Genomic DNA, 20525 nt, shown 5'->3' with positions numbered 1-20525 from the left:
GTATATCTAAATTTAAATAGAACTTCAGTAATTTTTAGATATTGATATTTGTAACTGTAACTTACTACTTTGCTTTCGAAACATAGTTGAGTTTATCCCTTTATGTTGGCCTGCTTTAACTTTGAGACTCAATTTTCATCCTATTTAACAAGGAAACAGTAGCGTATTTAAGAGAGGCTTTCGGGCTTAAGCCCCCCGAAATTTCATTTACTATTTTAAAGTAAATGAAATATCTTGCAGAATTTTCACATTTCCAGGAATAACGTTAGCAAAGCCCCTCCCGAAACAAAATCGTAAATACACCACTGCAATAATTATAGATGATAATCAAATTGAAATTCATCGTAATATGGCACATGACAAACATTTTACCATATCGTAAAGGTCAGAGCCACGGTATTGCAACAGAGTGATGCTTGAGCGATTGACCGTAGAAATACAAAATCCGATTAAAATGATAAGTTCACAACCTTGTTTTATTACGTGTAAACCCTTTAGTCAGTGGAGAAGAGAGCGTGGATCATGGACCAGTCATGGGCACCCGAAGAACATTTTCTTGGGGAGCTCAAATCTCTGGTTGCTATATTACGTTTGGTATTTTTTTTTTATTTGTATAAGAAAATCTTAACAAATTAACTATATTTTCGTTAGCTAGGGGGCTCGGGCCCCACCCTGTCCTCCCCTGTCCCCAAACTACTCCATGGATGTTCCATTGAATGGTTAATCGGAGCTGAAAGTCCACTCTAAGCAGCGATGCCATGGAAAGTGAACTTAAGTTTAAAATGGAATCTAAATTACATGGAATGTTCCAGTTTTAGTATTCAGCACGCAAAATTTGTAAACTGTGAATCTTTAACCTGGAATCAGAATTTCTTGCAATTCCACCAAAGATTAAAGCACAAAGATGAACATGCTAACGGGAAGGAATAGAAAGATCCTCATTTTCTTCAACGTGTTTTAACGTGATAGCGTGGCTAAAAGAACTACTCATTAACCTGACACCCTGGTTCTATTTTTTTCTCTCAAAAGAAAGAATTATCCAGAAACAATAGAATGGCTAAAAGGTGATTTATGGACGCAAATTAAAAAACAGCCTTCTACTTGTTTTCAATTTGCTATTCAACACAACAACCCCCCTTTTCCCTCAACCCTTTCGAGGCAGTTGTCCTTAACGAGATTTCTTTTCCACAATTCATAGCCTTCCATTGCACACCGAGCTGGACGTTCTTCATTCTGTCGGTTTGTACTTCCTCTTTTCCCGAGCTCCTAACCCCACAGCCAACCTTTACACACCACTAACTCTGACCTAACGTTAAACCTGACACTCAATTGATTACTGCGGTCCACTGGTGCGACCACACAACAATACACTTGGGAAAGAAGGAGGGGGAAGTATAACAATGACGCGACGCAACCACAGGAGATTTGTATGTGTGTGTGTGTGTGTGTACGCGCAACTTTGTCCGTATGCACTTGGTTAACAAGTCTACTTGAAAGAAATATGAAACAAAAAAATGAAACTCTTTTTTTTTTTTTTTTTGTTTGTTTGTTTGAAGAATTTTTGTTAAAAGTTGGATCAATTCATATTCAAATATTGGAACAAAGTAGTTATTCGGAAGCGAGTAAGTCTTCAAATATAATATTTTCCTAAGTACAAACAACTGTTCGATGATTCTAGTAACAAATAATTCTTCCAATGAATAAGAACATTTCTTTCTCAGTATTTACCTATTATAACAAAAAATTCCTAATAGCTATCTCTAATAATAGTAACGGATAATCGAATGAGTGAAGTACAAAAGGTACACATCCCACAAAGGAAGCAAGATGAACTAAGATAACTACTTTGTTCCCTATAAGTCGCTACATCCCTTGAGGGGAACAAGGAACACATTCCTTAACTTTGCGTCCTTTGTAGTGAGATTTGCGGAAGTGTATGAGTGGAAAAGTGAGTATATTCCTGCAATGCATTCACTTTCCATCCAGTGTTCGAAAATTTAGGATTTTGGGATGTATTCATCCAATTCTTCTAATAATTAATGTAGTAACAATTATACTGTGTCATCACTAGAAGTCATGCCATCTGTTGTTCCTTCGTTTCTCTTCGTTGTTAGATTACAAGAAATACAATATGTTGCTCGATATTTGGTGTAACAAGGACACCATTTAGAGGGCAAGAGCTATTGCCATTTTCGTGAGTTTGAGATACAAGTTTTTTTTTTTTTTTTTTTTTTTTTAAGAAAATATGCTAATAAACGGCTCTAGATTGGCTGTACTCTCAGACGGCAAATTTTTACACAGAATATACCGAAACTTGTGGCATGCTACCAGAAATGTCATGGTTGTGGTTCATGGTGACTACGTCGAAGAGTAGACAAATATTATGTACTTCTATATCTATTACAGAAAATTTCCTCTTCTATCATTTTTTTTATTATTTTTTTTAAAATATGGGCCCTTTTTGGCATATCTCGTAAAAGGAAATGAAATGAAACCTTTGAGTTTTACGTGCCACGGTTATGCCGTGTGCGCTAAAGGATACGGTGATGATGAGAAATGAATGAAATGGTGGAATGAAGAAAGTGGGAGGAAACGGGAGAACCCCGAGGAAACCCACACACACGGTGTTTGTCCACCACAAAGTTTATTTGGCGGGAGCAGGGTTTGAACCCGGGACCCCATGTACCAAAAGTGAACGCTCTACCACTGAGCCACCGTGGTCCCTGCATGTGTCTCGTATTTGCTATTGTTTTAATATAGCTACCTTACCTACATAGTTACTCCTTTTTCATTTCCACCCTTCGCTACTAATTGTTGATTACAGATATTTCTTGTTTTTATTGCTCTTCCCTAAATTCGTATGCATTTATATTGTATTACTGAGCAAAATTAGTATCTTTAAACTGTTAAGTGTTGCAAAATACGCACTGGTGACAAACAACTAAAACAATTAATCGTTACCTTCTCTCTGCGATGAAAGATATAGCTTCGAAACTGCTACTACAAATTCGTGAAAGATTTCAGTCTTTTTTGTTGCGCGTTTGAATAGACAAATATCCACTCTTACTGCCTTAAAGAAGTGTTTCTTAAGAGACGAGTTATAAATGAGTGCAGACTCACTTTAGAAAAGGTGAGTATAAATACTGCGTGTGGACGTATGCCATAAAGAAAAAACTACAGTGCATAAAACACGAACCAATTCAAAGACAAACTCAAATTTGTGCTAGGTGGCCGCTAACAAATACGAATGTCATCTAACCGAGTCAGGTCAGTAGAGCAGCAAGATAGCCCGCGCGGTAGTGTGGGTGTGTTCGTAGGAAGCAGACGCGTCGGCGAAGGTGAGTATACGCATAAACAAGAATAGTGGAAAATGGACTTCATATGACATAAAATCACACTTCTTGTGTGTATTAAGGAGGATTTTTTCGTTCTTTTAGGAATAATCAAAGGACGGATTTCGACATAGAAATATTGTCCCACTTCAGGTAAACTATGTTGCATTCATAAAGGTAATCTTCGCCACTCGGTTATAAGATGTAAATTCGGTTTCATTTCCTTCCGCTGTACATTTCTGTTTTTCTCTCCATTGTTGCAGCATACATGTTCAGATTGGATTTGAAACACTGACACATTACACTATTCCCTGTTTACCTAATATTGCATCAATACGAGAATTCATACACTCCACAATATAACTTTGTTTATCTCAGTAATTACTCACCCTAAAGTCATGACGTTTATATCTTTTTTCCTTAGTTTCATGATGATATTCTTTACTTCTCTCCGCTTTTTTTCTTTTAGCCGCCATCTGCAGCAGTTAACCGTAATTTATTAAAAAAAATGATAAAACAATCTTGTCCTCCCTTGTCAAAATCTGACTATTATGGTATAATGGTATACAATGGTATAAATGACTACTATGGTATAAATGTCAAATATGCTGCGTACAGCTTTTCTCATAGCAAAAATATAACTAATACACTTATGACTGTTAGCTACTACGTAGCTATTTCTGATACTTTAGGAAGACGATGGTCTTGGTGCTCAAATAACACGCTAGTAATGATAGACGAATTGAGTTAACGCCGAACTTTATTGCTGTGTACTATTTGTATAATAACTACAGTGTTTATTTTAAATTAACATCTATGTAAATCAGAAACGTGTTGCAGACAGCCACTTTAAGAACTACCAAAATACGGTTGTTCGCGATGTGCAAAAAAACAATAGACTGACTAATGGCTATGATAGCAAACATATTGACTTATTTTTACGCCAGTTTCAAGAGATCAGTGATTGTATGGAGAACTCTTTCTTTCTATTTTCTTAATGACTGTAAATTAATGACCGTATAATACCTATGTTGATAGTTCAATTTTCATAGAGGTTTATCACATACCTTGAGTTCTTTGTCGAGAGCCACTCCTGTTTTCCCACTTCGATTCTTCTTTCGCTGTTTCTTCATCGTGGCCGCTGCTTTGCTATATGTCTCATAGCGTTGTTTGTGTTGTTGCAGGAACCTCTTTTGTTCAGACTGAAAGAACAACAAACAAAATGTAAGTTATTGAAGGCCAAAAAAAAAAAAAAAAAAACTTCTTTCTGTTTTAGTTAAATATCTGTCGTTTATTCTGATATAGAGACTAAAATAGTGTTAGTAGTTTGAGGGAAACTTCAATAATCGAGGGAAATTCCGTAGGTAAGTTTAGCAAAAAGGGAAAAGGGATTTTTTTACATAAAAATTGAAAATCCAGGGAAATTCTCCCGCTGACTGATTGATCAATATAAATGCTTATATTTTTTCTTTATTCTTCAGAAAAATACACTAATACAATAGCAACAGTGTGTGTGTTCGTAGTAGTATAATTTATACCCATACATGGCAGGGTGTACTTTTGTTTTAAAAAAAGTGAAGTAAAAAAATATAGAAGCATACGAGGTGCGTTCGGAAAGTAACCTCCGATTGGTCACTGTGCATGAAGTAGTGGGCGCAGCGTTGCCATCTTTACACAGACGTACGCGGTAGATCAGTCTGCATCGAGCCATGGTAGAGTGAAGGTTGTTTGATTACTAGTTCCACTTTTGTAGCGTCTCAAAATGTATGCTGCAATAGAAAACCCCGCCAAGTACGAGGTGCGAGGTAATATATACGTTTTCTTACGGCAAAATAATATTCGGCACCATCTATTCATCGGGAACTTGGTACCATGTATGGAGAAAGTATAATGAGTGAAAGAGTTGTACGTGAATGGGTTCGTTCATTTAAAAGTGGACAAACAAACATTCATGACTAAGAGAGGAGTGACAGGCCATCAGTAGTCATTGATGAACTCGTTCAGAAAATTGATGAAAAAGTTCGATATTTCACAATCTCAGGAGTTTTCCTATGAATGTCCATAAATTTCCAAGATCAGCGCTCTGTTGACGACGAGGAGCTGAAAGATGCGGTCACAGGCTGGATCAAGGCACAGGCGGGAGATTTTTATACTGATGGAATTTCTAAGCTGCAGAGATACTGTATGATAAGTGCTTGAATGTTTATGGAAACTATGTTGAGAATAGAGCAAAGAAGTAGTTTTCAGATGTGTAATAAATTCTTCTAATTATTAACCAATCGGAGGTTAATTTCTGAACGACCCTCGTATAGCTAAACTAATCTTGTCACTTAACTTCTGTAATAGAAATTGGACACTTAACGAACTAGGGAAAATTCTACAAGAAAAGGGAAAATTTTGTGTTAGTCAAGGGAAATTTTCTTCAGGAAACTTACGAACACTAAACTAAAGCACTAAAAAAACATATCACAATGAGATTTAAATTGGTTGCATACTACTTAACATATACACTAGAAATGACCAGCCCAATAACAAGTTTAACTAGTATAATCTTAGCTTCATGCAAAGTGTATTTTTTACACAATATAAACCCAAACATTCTAGTAAATGAAATGTAATTAAATTTTTCAGGTTTACGTTCTACGATTATGCTTCTTAGGCTAAATAAAACGGATGATCAATCAAGGTGAATGATTGAAAAAAAAACAATTTATTGATAGAATGATAATGTGGAAGGATACGACGAGATTTTTTTTATAAAACCCACGGTCAGAATGTTGTCCACCAAAAGCTCAGACGATCTGGGATCGAACAAGGGACCACTCCTACTAGAAGTAAGTATCCTCCCACTAAGTCACCGTGCTTTTACCAATGAAAGTGAATAATTTTAAAAAAGAACTTATTTATAGAACGATAATGTGGGAGGAAACTACGAGAATCTCATAATGTTGTCTACGAAAAGCTCAGATGATCTCGGGTCCAACAACCAGGTTGAAAAACGCTATTTCTCCGTTCACCTGGCAAATGCAAAATTTCTTAAGGTTACTTCACGCAGTGTGCCGTTCCCATGTCGTGCCGTGGTCCACAAAGTTTCTATTTAGGCTTTGACATTGAAAAATCATTCGGTTATATTTTTTTAATTCACACATGACGTGCTGTACCTGTGCCATTTCCATGCCATGCCCCGACAGGCTGCCTTGAAGAGAAACCATAGCCTGGTCGTAGTTCGTCGGCCGCGATCCTTCGACTTTCTTCGGAGCACACGAAGCGACACGAAGTTGACCAAAACCAAGAAAACAGTAGCGGCACGACATTGTCCGTGCCACGGCCACGAGTATTCACACATACTAAGTATGGCAGAGGAATGGAATGAGCATGGCACACTGTGTGAATTAACCTTCATTTTGTCTTACAAAATTTTGTTTTGCTGAATTTTGTACGTACATGAAGAAAGAATCTTTGTTTCTCGCCTTCGTTACATTTTAGTTTTCCACCTTACTCCATGTATTACCTTTTCTACACTATGATGATTAGTGTTGAAACCGGAAATAACAGATTTTCATGAGTTCCGGTTTCAATGGAGAAATTAAAATAGACACGTAACTTACTCTTGGGATGCTGAATCCATATCAAAGCTATTTCTCGCTATTTCTTACTATTTTTCTCTATGGAGATCAATACTGAAACCGGAAGTAATCATAGATTTACCGCTTCCGGTTTTAGTATAGAGATAAGGGTGAAGATAATTTCTATTCTTGTGATGTGTTCAAATGAAAATGAACTCTCTTTAGTATCACGTGCCACGATTAACTATGCTCTTTAAGCTAAAGGAGACGATAATTAAGCCAAGTGAATGATGGTGGAAAAAAATTGTGATATCAGAAAGCGGTAGGAAACGGGAGTATTCCGAGAAAACCCACGGACACGATGTTGTACACCACAAACTTACTTCGGTCGGGGATCGAACCAGATATTCCACACACTAGAGATAAGCACTCTACCACTGAGCCACCGTGACCCCATTGCGAGATGTTGAATAGATTTAAAAAAATGTTTCATATCACCTACTACTACTGTTTTGCTCACTGAAGATCAATGTTAAAACCGGATAATAGTTGATTTGTGTCTTTTCCGGTTTGACTGTAGGGTTAAGGGAGCAGATGGAGTTTTTCTCATGTCATTTTCGCTTTCACATACAGGGTGTCAAAAAAATATGTCAAAATAATTTGGAAACAGATTCTTTAAATCAAAATAAGAAAAACAGTTCCTATGGACCTGTGCTCAAAAGTGGATAGTTTCGGAGTTACCGAGTGTCGAAAACGTGAAACAAGTGAATTTCATAGTTCCATTATTATGAGACCTATCGTAGTCGGGTCAAGACATCACTGAGGAACTGGTATATGAACTATCCAAATATCTATGTTTAAGAATGCTACAGTACTTGCATATCAATTTTTAGAGAGGTAGGTGGAGAGTGATGAAGTACTCCCAAACAGCCTCTCTCAAAATGATTGTACATTTACCGGAGGTTTCGGTTCTATAGTAGTGTAACTATGGACTTTCAAAGTTCATTTTTTTTCACGTTTTCGTTACCCAATAACTATGAAATTGTGGACTTCCAATCACAGGTCCATATGAACTTTTTTTCTTATTTTGATGTGAGGAATTTACTTGCAAAAAGATTGTGCCAAATTTTTGCAACACCCTGTATATCGACAGGAAAAACGGGTGGACAAATAGACATATATAGCCGTTCTACACGGATTGCCATACTTATGTATAGTACAGTTTGAAAGTCTAAAAACATTAAGAGATTTAAAAAAAAAAAAAAAAAAAGATATGAAAATTTACATAGAGAGTTCATTAATTGAAAAAAGAAATATATCAATGCAGTAGACTGAACAGATAAAACACTGGTATGGGTATAGCAAACCGAAACGAAACATGTTTTCCTTGAATAAAGAAAAAAAATGATACTGTTTGTTTCCAGGTGTAACAACAACATTTTTTTTCGCGGTTTTGTTTCTCGATTGGTGTACAAAATAATCTGAAAAGAAAGAAAAAAAATTAACAACTCATTTATTCTGGTTTATTTCATTTAATCAATTACCATACGTGATGTTTGATGTTCTCCTCTCTCCTTCCCTCTGTCACTGTTTAATTGTTTAATAAATGTCATTTGACATGTTTTTTCTATGTATTCCAATCCTACTCTCTCAACCCTCTTCCCCCTTCCCCACTGCCCTTACACAAACTGTTCTCAGAAGAATAATTCAATAATTACATACTGTAATTGAATTGGGGTAATTATCCATTATGAAAAAATTGTTTATTTTCCGTGTTTCTTTTTTCTTTTACATATTTGCACGTATTTTTTTTAAATATTTGAATTGTGATTTTAATCAGTTTGAAATTTTAATCAATAATAGAAGGGGATTGGAGAAGAAAACAGATGATTTTATTTTTATGTTGTTTGTAAAGAGATTTCTGGAAGGAAATTCCGATTTTTTTAAATTCATATATATTCTCTAACCGAGATTTATTTCCTGAATAAGTTATTTTGTTTCTATAAGTAGACTAGTTGAAACGATCGTTTCTCACACGGGGAGAATACGTTTATGGAATATTTAATCTCCTTTTCTCCCCCTTACACATGATATCAAACGTGTAATGATAAAAATTCGCGATATCGTCCCTTACCCCAACAACGATGATGAATGAATTTGGACTTAAATGGCAACGCAAGTGTCACCATTCACCTCAGAGACCCCCAAAACTGTGAATTGGACACTAATATCAGTCGTTTTCTATTACTTTTACATGTAATCCCCTTTCCTTCTCCGTTTCTAACCCTCTTCGCAATGGAGGATGAATTTGAACTTACACGGCATTATTGGTGTCACTATTGTAAGGATCCGTACACCCACACGTCCTATAAGCCACATGTTTCACTATATGGTAAACACGTGCTATTACAACTTACAAAGAGACAGTGGCAGACGATGGAAGGACCACGAGGAAGAGACGAAGTAGATACGAAGAACCACGAAGTAAAACGATTACTCCTCCACAAGTTCTCCCTCCAGAAGGATGGTTATAAAAGAGGACGACGGGGCCAAGAAAGTATCAATATCAGTGTTGATCGCTCATCTACCAAAACCTTCTCCCGAGGCTGCCATGGGCTACGGAGACTTCCTTTAATACCTACTCCCGGGGCTGCTATGAGCTACGGAGACTTCCTTTAATACATTCTCCCGAGGCTGCCATGGGCTACGGAGACTTCCTTTAATACCTTCTCCCGAGGCTGCCATGGGCTACGGAGACTTCCTTTAATACCTTCTCCCGAGGCTGCCATGGACTACGGAGACTTTATTTAATACCTACTCCCGGGGCTGCTATGAGCTACGAAGACTTCCTTTAATACCTACTCCCGGGACAGCTATGAGCTACGGAGACTTCCTTTAATACCTACTCCCGGGGCTGCTATGAGCTACGGAGACTTCCTTTAATACCTACTCCCGGGGTTGCTATGAGCAACGGAGTATATATCCGATCCCGTCTAAGGCCGCTGTGTGCTAAAACAAATATTCTTTATTACCAAGGTTACATCGTATGCCGATGTACTTCGTATTCTGGAAAACTTTTAAAGACTTACACAGAAAATACTTACAAGAACTTTGTAAAAGTTTTGTAAGATTCTTTTTTTAATAATAAAAGAGTGAAAAGTTAAAATTCACGTCTACATTATTTAGACTGTACCTACAGGACATTGCACTATTCATCTCGGTGATCCCGAGAACTAAGAATTAGACAATAATATTGATTATTTTTCTTTGTTTTTACGTGTCATTGCATTTCCACGCACCATTCTCAATCTCTGCATTGGAAATGAGATAAAAATGTAAATTAAGCTAGGTCAACTCATATACCATAAAATCATCAAAATTGGTCCAACTGTGTAGGAGGAATTCGCAGTCAAATATCGTTAATTCATTTTTATTTATATGGAGATAGAAAAATGCCCCTCTCCACCCTTAAAACAAAAATTTTCAAAAACACTAGGACATTTGTCTACCTTTCTGAAAAGATAATTTTGTATCATGTTACCAGTGACGACATTAGAAGGGTCCGTGCGACCTCAAAGCTACGCCTGATCACAGACATGTATTATAATGGTAGCTTAAGAAACTATGGTATACAAGCAATTAGCTGTTCCCCAAACATTCTCTGCCGCTTCGTTTTCCCTATCCCCGCTACTACTGCATGTTATAGTGTGTTGCCATAGTAGGGAAACAATTCCCAAGAGCCTGCGAAGACATAGCAAGGAACACTCATATGTTCTTCAAACATAGATCGCAAAGAATTGCTCAGTTTATGGAACTCCAAGGGTTCTGTAACATCGGACCGCACAAGATACTTGACCGTTGATGGTTGTCATTGTTAAGTATTGTTAAACGACTGTTAGAACAATGGAATACATTGAGCTGTTTTTTATTCAAAGTGACAAGAAGGAATACTCTATGCCGTTGAGCACTTGGTTAGCTCACTTAATAACAATTGTGTACGTTTGTACTTAATATTTCTTGAGTAGAGTTTTGCCAAAATTTTTGCATCTGAATCAGTACTTTCAAAGCGATAAGTTGGTGGCTTGCTTCTTACATGAAAAGTGTGTAGAACATACAAAGAAATGCTACATGTCTTTTGATTAGGTTAACAGAACTGATCTTGGACTTATAGAACTTACAGACTCGAGCCAAGTCTGCTTCTGTTCACAGGTAGCAAGTGGCTGGCTGGCAGGCGTCACATGGCTGGACACATTACAATACAAATCATTGGAAATAAAAATAAAGTAGTAGTTCGGATTTGATTTTTAAGTTTAGCGTCCCTTCAGCAACGAAGCTATATGAGACGTGAACCTTCAGCGGGATCCGAACCATATTAGCTCCCGTCGTTAATCGAACCCGAGTCTCTCGCGCCAAAGGCCACATAGCCACGTATGAGCTCAGTAGTAGTTCGGATTCCACTTCACAAAATATGATTTCTATATCCTAGGTGCTGAAATGACACGTGAACTTCAATTAATGCATAACAAAAGACACTTTTAGTGGTAATGTATCTCCATTGTTCCTCTAATAATTCTACTATTGTTTGAAAAATACACATACACACTTTACACACAGCTTTGTAACAGCAGCAAGTACATTCATGAGTTAAACGCATGTATAGCTATTAAGCGATATTTGCTCGGCAAATCAGAGAGCAAAAAAGAGCTGTTTGTAAAACCTAATCATACGGAAGGAATCATTTTTCACAAGACTGGATTTTGGGAGTCATTTTTTCCTCTCTTTTTTTTTAATAGTTCAGGGAAATTGTTAGGAACATAAGTAGAAGGAGGAGGGAGCTGGATGGAGGACAGAGAGCAGGAAAAGCCAGTCCAGGGGGTGAGTTGAATTAGCAAAGCTCTGTGCGACAGTGCTCATCACACAGCGCGTTAAGTTTGCATTTAAATTGGTTCTTTACAGTGGAAATATGGTAGACGGTAAGGGTACTATGGGAGGGAGGATACACGTTCTCTAAAGTCAATGAGGGAGAGATTTAGGAGACAGGGGGTGGGGAGTAGAGTTGTTTGAGGAGCTGAATTAAAGAGAATACCAGAGTGAAAGTTACTCTTTGATCGGGCGGCGAACAGTCAAGAACTTTCAACCCTCTAACTCTAAACCACGATCTCAAACGCTCATCAACCACCTTCAAATGCAATTGGAGCAGGCAGGTAGGAAGGTATTCAATGTCTACAGGGTGTGTGCGCCTGCAAAAGTATAAGGGTGGAACAGAATAGAGTAATAGATTTTGGCAAACATTATACACAGCAAATGTTACAGCTTAGTTTAAGAGGAGGTCGCTGTGGATTGGATTTATAATTAGTTTACTCCAAGATTTCCGAAATAATGTAGAAGCGAAGGATATCTAAAACTCGGTTTGAGAAGAGTGACAAAGAAAACGAGAGATTTGGATTAATGATTTAGATTTCGGGGCTTTCGGCATCTAATGCCATTTAGCCCGTCATGTTTGAGGGATGACGTCCCTCGGCGAGTACACTGTCCGGGAAAAGGGGGGGGGAGGAAGGAAGCAGCCTGGGACCTATAAGTTAGGTACCATCCAGGCATTTGAATGGTGTGAATGAGGAAACCCCAGGAAAACCTCATTCAGGGTGGCTGGCCTGATAAAGCGTTTTACACTTTTTCGACCGATGCCCCCACCTGGAATCAAACCCCGGACCGCTTGCACCGAACGAGAGATTCGGGATTGTTTGAATTTATTACGCCTTTAAAATGATAAGTAATAGTTTATATAAATTAACCACTTTCTTCATGTGCTTTCAAAGAGCTAGATCGCCATGATAATAAATCTTACAAGAAATTTAAATATTGTCACAACCCAGTGTATCCACGAATAACTTATATACAGAACGAAGTTTTTTCCAATATCGGTACAATCAGTAGTGATATAGATACGGTACTGCATTTGTAAGAACAAACCTATTTGTTTTCGATTTAGGAAAAGTTTTATTCATAAACCATTTTATAAAGATAGAACACTGAAATTTACGATAAATAATTTATTCAGATATTCAAGTGTACAAATTGAATAACCCACAAAAGCTCTATTTTCATATAACAGGTTGCACTTATAATAGTTTAACGTGGAGAATTTAGAGGGAAAATAGGATGTTTTGCCTCTTGAGATGAAATTTCATAGTGTTTCAGGTTGACATCACTGAAGTGAAACTGTCGTTGTGAAAAGAAGTCTACCAGATCAACACCAATCATTTTATATTAAATTCTTGCCATTTCAGTCATACCGCAAGTCCTTATGGTATATACGTAGCAATTGCTGAGGACTCCTTAAGTGAGATGTCCCTATCGGTGGTATAATAAGGTTTGTATTCAATTCCCAAGGAATCCATCTCAACCTTTTGTCCAAACAAAAAGCATAAGAAAATCAACAGTAAAGATCAAATCTCTTATGGACAGGCTTATGAACTACAACAAATATTACTTCCACTACACGAAACGCACCCTTGACCACGAACAACAATGGCCACCGAAGTGTTTATTGAATTTGATCAACTCATTTACTGCAGAGATTGCACTCACATAAACCATGAACGCACACTCCATCTAGAAGAACAGTTGACAAGTATGCCTATAAGGAAGGTACCATATTTTCCTATTTTGTACGGGGAGAGACAGTAAGAGCGAAAAATGATTATTTGAAGTACTTCTCGACTTTATAGATTTTTGACCTTACATTGCCATCTACCGAAAGAAAGTAAAGAGAAGAGAAGAGAAACGAAAAAAAAGCGAAGAAAATACTACCTACATTTTCTTCTTTTCTTCAAATGAAATCAGGTTACTGGCAAAAATTGCGATTTACTACTCTCCTGAGGCCGTAATCAACTTGCCAAAGTGACCAAGAGCACCCTTGGGACTCAAAAGAGTAGCTCACGCGCGACAAAAGATAGATTCGAACTTCTATCAACAGAGAGCGAGAGGTTGGCTTCTTCAAGTGCGGCAAAATGCTCAAAGTCAATAGAAATGGTTCGCATCGAGAGAAATAAAAAAAAAGCGAATAGAAAAAGACGAAAAGTAAAGGAAAAAGAAATGAAAAAAGTACTGAAAAGGGAAGTAGAAAGCTATCATTGAAAGAACTGAAATAAAGAAGAGGAAAAAACTACATATAGGAACATTCACAAGTATTGCTTTCATAGAACACTGCAGTCTCTCTAGAAAACAGGAACATTTGCGAAGACAAACATATGGAACGGAAATACGTTAGTTTCATCCCACTGAACCAACTTGAAAAGAATGACTAGGCCATGTCGCTGTCTGGACGAACATTACGGAGAAAAAGAATAAGAGTATTCTGCTTTCAAAGGTGAAATTACTTTCTGTTCTAGGTACCAATGCAAGCAATGCAAATCATCATGCGATGCGGCGATAGCCTAACTTAAGAGAAAATTTGAGAGATGTCATTTAGGGGAGCAGAAGGAGGCAACTGCTCCCCCTGACTTTCACACACACCTATTAGAAAGGTAACATATGGGGAAACATGGTTGAAACCGAATAGAGAGGGATGTTAATTGTTAATTTGTTTGTTCTTTAAATGATTGATTGTATAAAGACAACCAAGAAAGTTCTGACGCTTTTGCACCCACTACCTCTGAACATCGATATGTCACCTAAAACGTACCTGGAAGATCAAAAATAGTCTCATCAGCATTGACGATCTTCTGCTAACGTTCTGGAAGGCCATAGGTTCCACCGCGGTAGATCTTGGTGGGCCATGAAGCGAAGAAGGCATCAAGTGCATTTTGCACCTCTACTAAAGATTTGAACTGGCGTCCTCTAAGGTGATTGTCCAAGAAATGAAACAGGTGATAATCGGATGGTGCAATGTCCGATGAGTATGACGGATGCAATAGTGTTTCCTATCCAAGGCGTGGAATGGTGTCCCGGGTTATCCTAGCTACGTGAGTCTTAGCGTTATCGTGTAAACATGAGGGCAGGAGAATCCTTTGCGATTCAGAAGTGCTGGCTCCTGAATTTTGAGTTTTTCTTTATCATGGCTCAACTGCTGACAGTACACAGATGCATTGATGCTCTGACCAGGTGATAGCAGTTCCGGATGGGACCGGAACCGGTTCATGGGATGCTAACCAATGATGATGGCGCCGTGGAGCTTGGTACAGGACTCATTTCTCATATGTCAACATCCTGTCCAGAAATAACTCCTTCCTCAGACGAGACAGCAAAGACACATAGGTGTCTGCTCGCTTTGCCTTCTGGCCTGGAGTCAAATCCTGTGGGACCCGTCGACCAAACTTGCAGTGTTTCCCAAGTTGATGGAGATGCTGCCAAATGGCTTCTTCACTCACAGTGAATTGTAGTCCCAGTTCCTCACATCTCTGGCCACTCTGATGAACTGTGAGGAGCGCAACATTGCCACACTGAGAAAAAAATGTATGTGGCGTATGTAAAATCTATGTTAGATTTGTAAATCCTGCAGTTTTTGGACTTAACGTACAGCAAACATATAACTGAAAACGCATGTTTTATAATATTTTCTGTATAAGTCTTCCATCTGTACGTACTCTCTGTATGAAACAATACGGGCAGTCAGGATCTGACAGAAATGGACGTATATAACATATAGCTGACGAAGGTAACATACATATATGTATGTAATATAAGGAAGACTGTTAGATATCAGACATACTGCAACGGTATGCTGTAACATCTAAGGGCAGTGCTTATGTAGAATACGGATAACGTACACTCCGTACTGATTTCTGTAGTAAGCAAGAGGATTCCGTATATTTGTACAATATACCGCTGTCCGGAGAACGGATTTCCCTCAGTGCATTTACCGGGAGATGGATACATTTGGAAATGAAATGAAATCTTTCAGTTTTACGTCCCACGATTATGCCGGTTAGGCTAAAGGAGACGGTGATGATGAGAGTTGAGTGAAATGGTGGAATGAAGAAAGTGGAAGGAAACGGGAGAACCCCGAGAAAACCCACGAGCACGGTGTTTGTCCACCACAAAGTTCACTTGGCGGGGGTTGGGATCGAACCCGGGACCCCAAGCACCAGAGGTGAACGCTCTACCACCGAGCCACCGCGCCCCCTGAATTCATTTTGTAAGATTATGGTGAATGGGGGCATGTTGACATGGGGCTGGCCATCGACACGTTAGCGTAAATGACAGTAACTTCATTCACTTATGTTGTGGGTCCAGGTAAATGGCAACGTTGCATTTTCGTTTTAACATTGGGTGCATAAAAAGTGTACAGCCAAAACTGCTCATCCGATTTTTTTTAATGCCTTCACTTTAGATTGAAAACATCATATTTGGAGACGGTTTTCTTCTCTTATATTTTGTTGTAACTCTGAGAGTAACAGAGTTACCCTACGTCAGGGGACTTTTGAGACACCCTGTATAAGAGGGGATGAAGTCTCGTAAAGAATATAGATTTGAAGAAATTCTATAATATAATATTATAATAATATTATTAGGTATATTGTATATATTCTACATTGTGCTAAATGCCTGAATTAACAATATCGCAAATAAAACGAGGAATGAGGGTATGTAAGAAGATATCTGTTAAAAATGGGGAAGTTACAATAATCATGTATTCATAGTGAAAAGCGGCACCTTTTCTCCTAGAAAAAGAGCACTGGTTTCAGTTATCAAATATTTCGGAACCATTATCTTTGTATCACGTTCAGGACCTCTTATTAGATTCATTGGTTTCATTTTATTTTGAAAGAAATTTGAGTAATGACATTCATATATGTTTATAGGTTTTAAAGGAATAATTCTTCATCTGTATTTATTAAAACGATTCTTTTGTAGACTCTTATTTCTACATTCATTAAAAATTTACTGATACTGTATAGAATATACACGAACTGAATCGTTTTCCAAGATTACAGACGATTCCGGTGATTTTTCGTTCATCATTGAACGTAGACGGGTAACCTTACAAAGAAACAACCCACGAAGAGGACGAAAGGAGAGAGAGAGAGAGAACGAAAGAGAAATATACTCAATGCAGGAATGAGAATAAGAAAGGCTTGAAAGAGAAGGACGAAAAGAGTAGGAAAAACTGATTTTTAGAAGTGATATATTGGACACAGAGGGAACACTTCCTTTTAAAGAATCCGTTCTTTCTAAGTCTTTCTTATATATATAAAACCATTTTGTAAAGGGAAATTCCAGAATATTTAAAACGGAATTTTATGTATGTACGTTTGAAAAGTAGAGATCTAGAGGCGATAGGTCGGCATTTCTAGAATTATTAATATCCCGAATGAGCAAAGATGAATAATAGATTTGAACGCAACTATAAAAAGTGTTATCCTGACACGTAGCGTATAAAACATGAATATAAAGTTAAGTCTTCAAACAGAAACACCTTATACACTGGAAATAATGCACAGACCTGCCGGGTTCTTCTGCTTTTCATTCGTAAATGCACGAACCTTTGATTCTCGTACGTCGCCTTCTGACGACTATCTACGAAACGACTAAATCAATCGTTACCAAATTTTGCATTTTATGGATCTCTGAAAGATGTTCATCAGTGTGACGTGAGAATTAGAACTTTGAATGGGATGAGGTTTTAAAGATTGACTGTAGTTATTTTGCTCATATACATACATATGATGTTAATGAACTATACCGACAAACTGTAAGAGGTGATTCCTCACACCAAAATAAGAAAAATAGTTCATATGGACCTATAGCGAAAAGTGCAAAGTTTCAGTGCTAGGGCTGTCCAAAATCGCGGAAATGCAAAATTTCAATAGGCAATATTTCCAGAAACTGTGGATGGTGGTTCTTATTAGCGTCAAGGAAGCCACGCATATACAATACAAAAGTGCATATTTCATCAATTGTCAATAGTTGTAGAGGGTATTCAATGCATGTAATTCTCAGATATGTTTTCAATAGAGTTTTCAGATATACCCTGATTTCAAGAAGGGTCCAAAGTAGGCAGGAGGTAAACCTTGACAACAATGAACATCCAGTGCTTCGGAGAGAAGGCAGAAGTGTTAGAAACCGGCAGCTCTAGGTTTGTTTGTGTTAGGAATAACGTGTGATGATATGCATTTCGTCACGGTATATTTCACGTTTTCTTCACTTATAAGCGTGAAAGAAAACATCCCACCATGCGTTTTCCCGAATACGAAAGACCGTGCTGCTGGCGATCCTTGAAGGAATCGCGCCAAAGAATTCCGTGTTCACTGCTATCAAGGCTTAACATTTACCTACTTTCAACCAATCATAAAGTCACAGCATATCTCAAAATTCAGTTGATGGCATGTCTGGGAATTGTACCCTGCAGAGAATAATCTGCACACCCATTGAACATTAATGAAACATGTATTTTTGGATTGCATATGCGTGACTTCCTTTACGCCGATAAGGACCACTGTCCACAGTCTCTCGAATTCAAAATAGGGACTCTTGAAATTTGGCTTTTTTTTGCGATTTTGGACAGCCCTAGCTCTGAAACTATGCACTTTTCGCCATAGGTCTATATGAACTTTTTCTTCTATTTTGATGTGAGGAATCACCTCTTAAAGTTTGTCGGTATAGTTCATTAACACCACACACACACACACACATATTTATATATATATATATATATATATATATATATATATATATATATATATATATATATATATATATATACATATGAACGAAAATAATCGATGCTAGTGTCGAATCCATGGTTTCCTAGATCGCTGAGATGAAGACTTCTGACGCCGTATAAATCCAAACTTAGCCCTTTATGTCCAAAATGAAACTATTCTTCTCGTGCGAAGAACGGGTATACTGCTAGCCTTCCTAGCTGATCTAGTGGCTAGGGATCATGCTTTCAGTGCACGTAGTCTCCGGTCCGATTCGCAGTGGAAAAGTCTTGAAATTTGAATGATCTTCAACTGAAGGTTCACGTCCCTTATTGCCTCGATGGTAAAAAAGGGATGCTAAACTTCAACACACACACATAAACATTAAAAGTAAAAGTAACGAACACACATTTGCGGCTCAAGTTTGGAATACTTGACTTTGGTAGAAATAACCAGGTTGGAAACCAGTAAGCTGGTTAACGTTTGGGTTCAACATAAAGAAAATTTAGAATCACTACTGAAAATTCCAAGCCATCACAATTCACATGGCAAGGCATATGCTACAGAATACGAAAATCACAATGAAATATTGCGGGACATAAAAATGACATGCAACCTCCGATAAGAAAGTAAGAAGTTACCCTTACATCAACATGAGAAAAATGAAATTAAATGTTAAAACTACCCATTATTATGCCTTTTAGATCAAAGGTGGTAAATGATGAATCCGTTGAATGAAAATAAGAATTACAAAGGGTGATCACAAAATACGGTGATTTTTTTTAACAGCAACCGTTGAAGCTATGCTCATTGGATGTTATTTGTGCGATAGCCTGATCCATTGAGACAGGCAGCGTCAAGTTAGAACACGTTCTGACTTATCCGTCAGCGTCCAGAGCCGCTAGAGTGAGGTTGTGTTACCGTCCTCACTCGCTCGCGCAGCAAATATTTCAAACAAATTGTGAATATTAAATTCTGTTTTAAGTTGCAAACACAAAGTGTCAAGGAAACTCAGGATATGTTGAGATTGGTGTATGGCGATATTGCTGTAACTCTGAAGACAGTTTACAAGTGATATGAGCGATTTGAAAGCGGAAATGAGTCGGTAGAAATCGATCAACGTTCGAGATGTCCGTTGACCTCAATTTCAGAAGAAAACGGGCAAAAAGTGGCAAAAATTGTTCGTTCAAATAGGCCAATAGCTATTTGAGAGCTAAACATCCCGTAGGGGTCCGTACAAAACATTTTAACCACCTATTTGGAAATAAGAAGAGCGAGCGCAAAATTCGTTCCCCGACTTTTGACTGAAGAACAGAAGATTTAGGTCGAAAATATATTCCAAAAATTAAAATCATGCTTAAAGGACAACGTGGCGTGACATTAAGAGGGCCATGACAGAACAGCTGAACGCCCTTCCAAAAGAAGCCTTCCGTAAATGCTTCTAGTCATGGATCAACGTTGAGATAAATGAATTGCTAGCCAAGAACAGAGGGCGGAAATTAAATGAAATTCCATGTACGTAAGCTTATTACTTTATTTCTAATAATTGATCACACCTCGCAGATGGAATGAAAAAGTAGATCGAAACAGAAGAAAGAAGCACGAAAATCCACGCACACAATATTACTCCCCCCACCCCACCTTTATAAACGTGTGTGTGAAAGAATCGAGCTGAAACTTTCGCAGACAGGTGAGCGCTCTATGCCTAAAAAAAAAAAAAAAAAAAAAAAAAACTTTATCTCCCGAGAAATGAACAGTTACAGAATTCAACCGTTAAGAACTGAACCGTTACATAATTGAACCGTTAAGAAAAGAACAGTTACAGAATTGAACCGAATAACATTTCTGAACGTACCTCGTATATATGATTAAAAAAGGATAGAAAAAATATGAACATTTATTTTCTTCAAAGCGTAAGTCCAAATACCAGAGAATAATTAAGGCTTGGCTTATTTCAGGCAAAATAAGCATACAGGATATACGTA

At 37.7% G+C, this 20525-nt stretch overlaps 1 protein-coding gene across 2 annotated transcripts in view; it reads right to left on the bottom strand.

Annotated features, from left to right (window-relative positions):
• IRSp53 (Insulin receptor substrate 53 kDa) overlaps positions 1-20525 on the bottom strand; it is a 1174063-nt gene that overhangs the window by 80665 nt on the left and 1072873 nt on the right. For both annotated transcript variants that reach the window (XM_081731708.1, XM_081731709.1), the window contains exon 6: positions 4400-4534. In XM_081731708.1, the coding sequence (XP_081587834.1) occupies positions 4400-4534 (135 nt within the window). The remainder of the gene's footprint in view (positions 1-4399; positions 4535-20525) is intronic.

The sequence above is a fragment of the Thermobia domestica genome, chromosome 11 (assembly GCF_964235325.1).
Source record: "Thermobia domestica chromosome 11, izTheDome1.hap1.1, whole genome shotgun sequence".
Lineage (NCBI taxonomy): Eukaryota > Metazoa > Arthropoda > Insecta > Zygentoma > Lepismatidae > Thermobia > Thermobia domestica.
The sequence above is the reverse complement of the archived record's forward strand: the minus strand, read 5'-3'. Positions and strand labels throughout refer to the sequence as shown.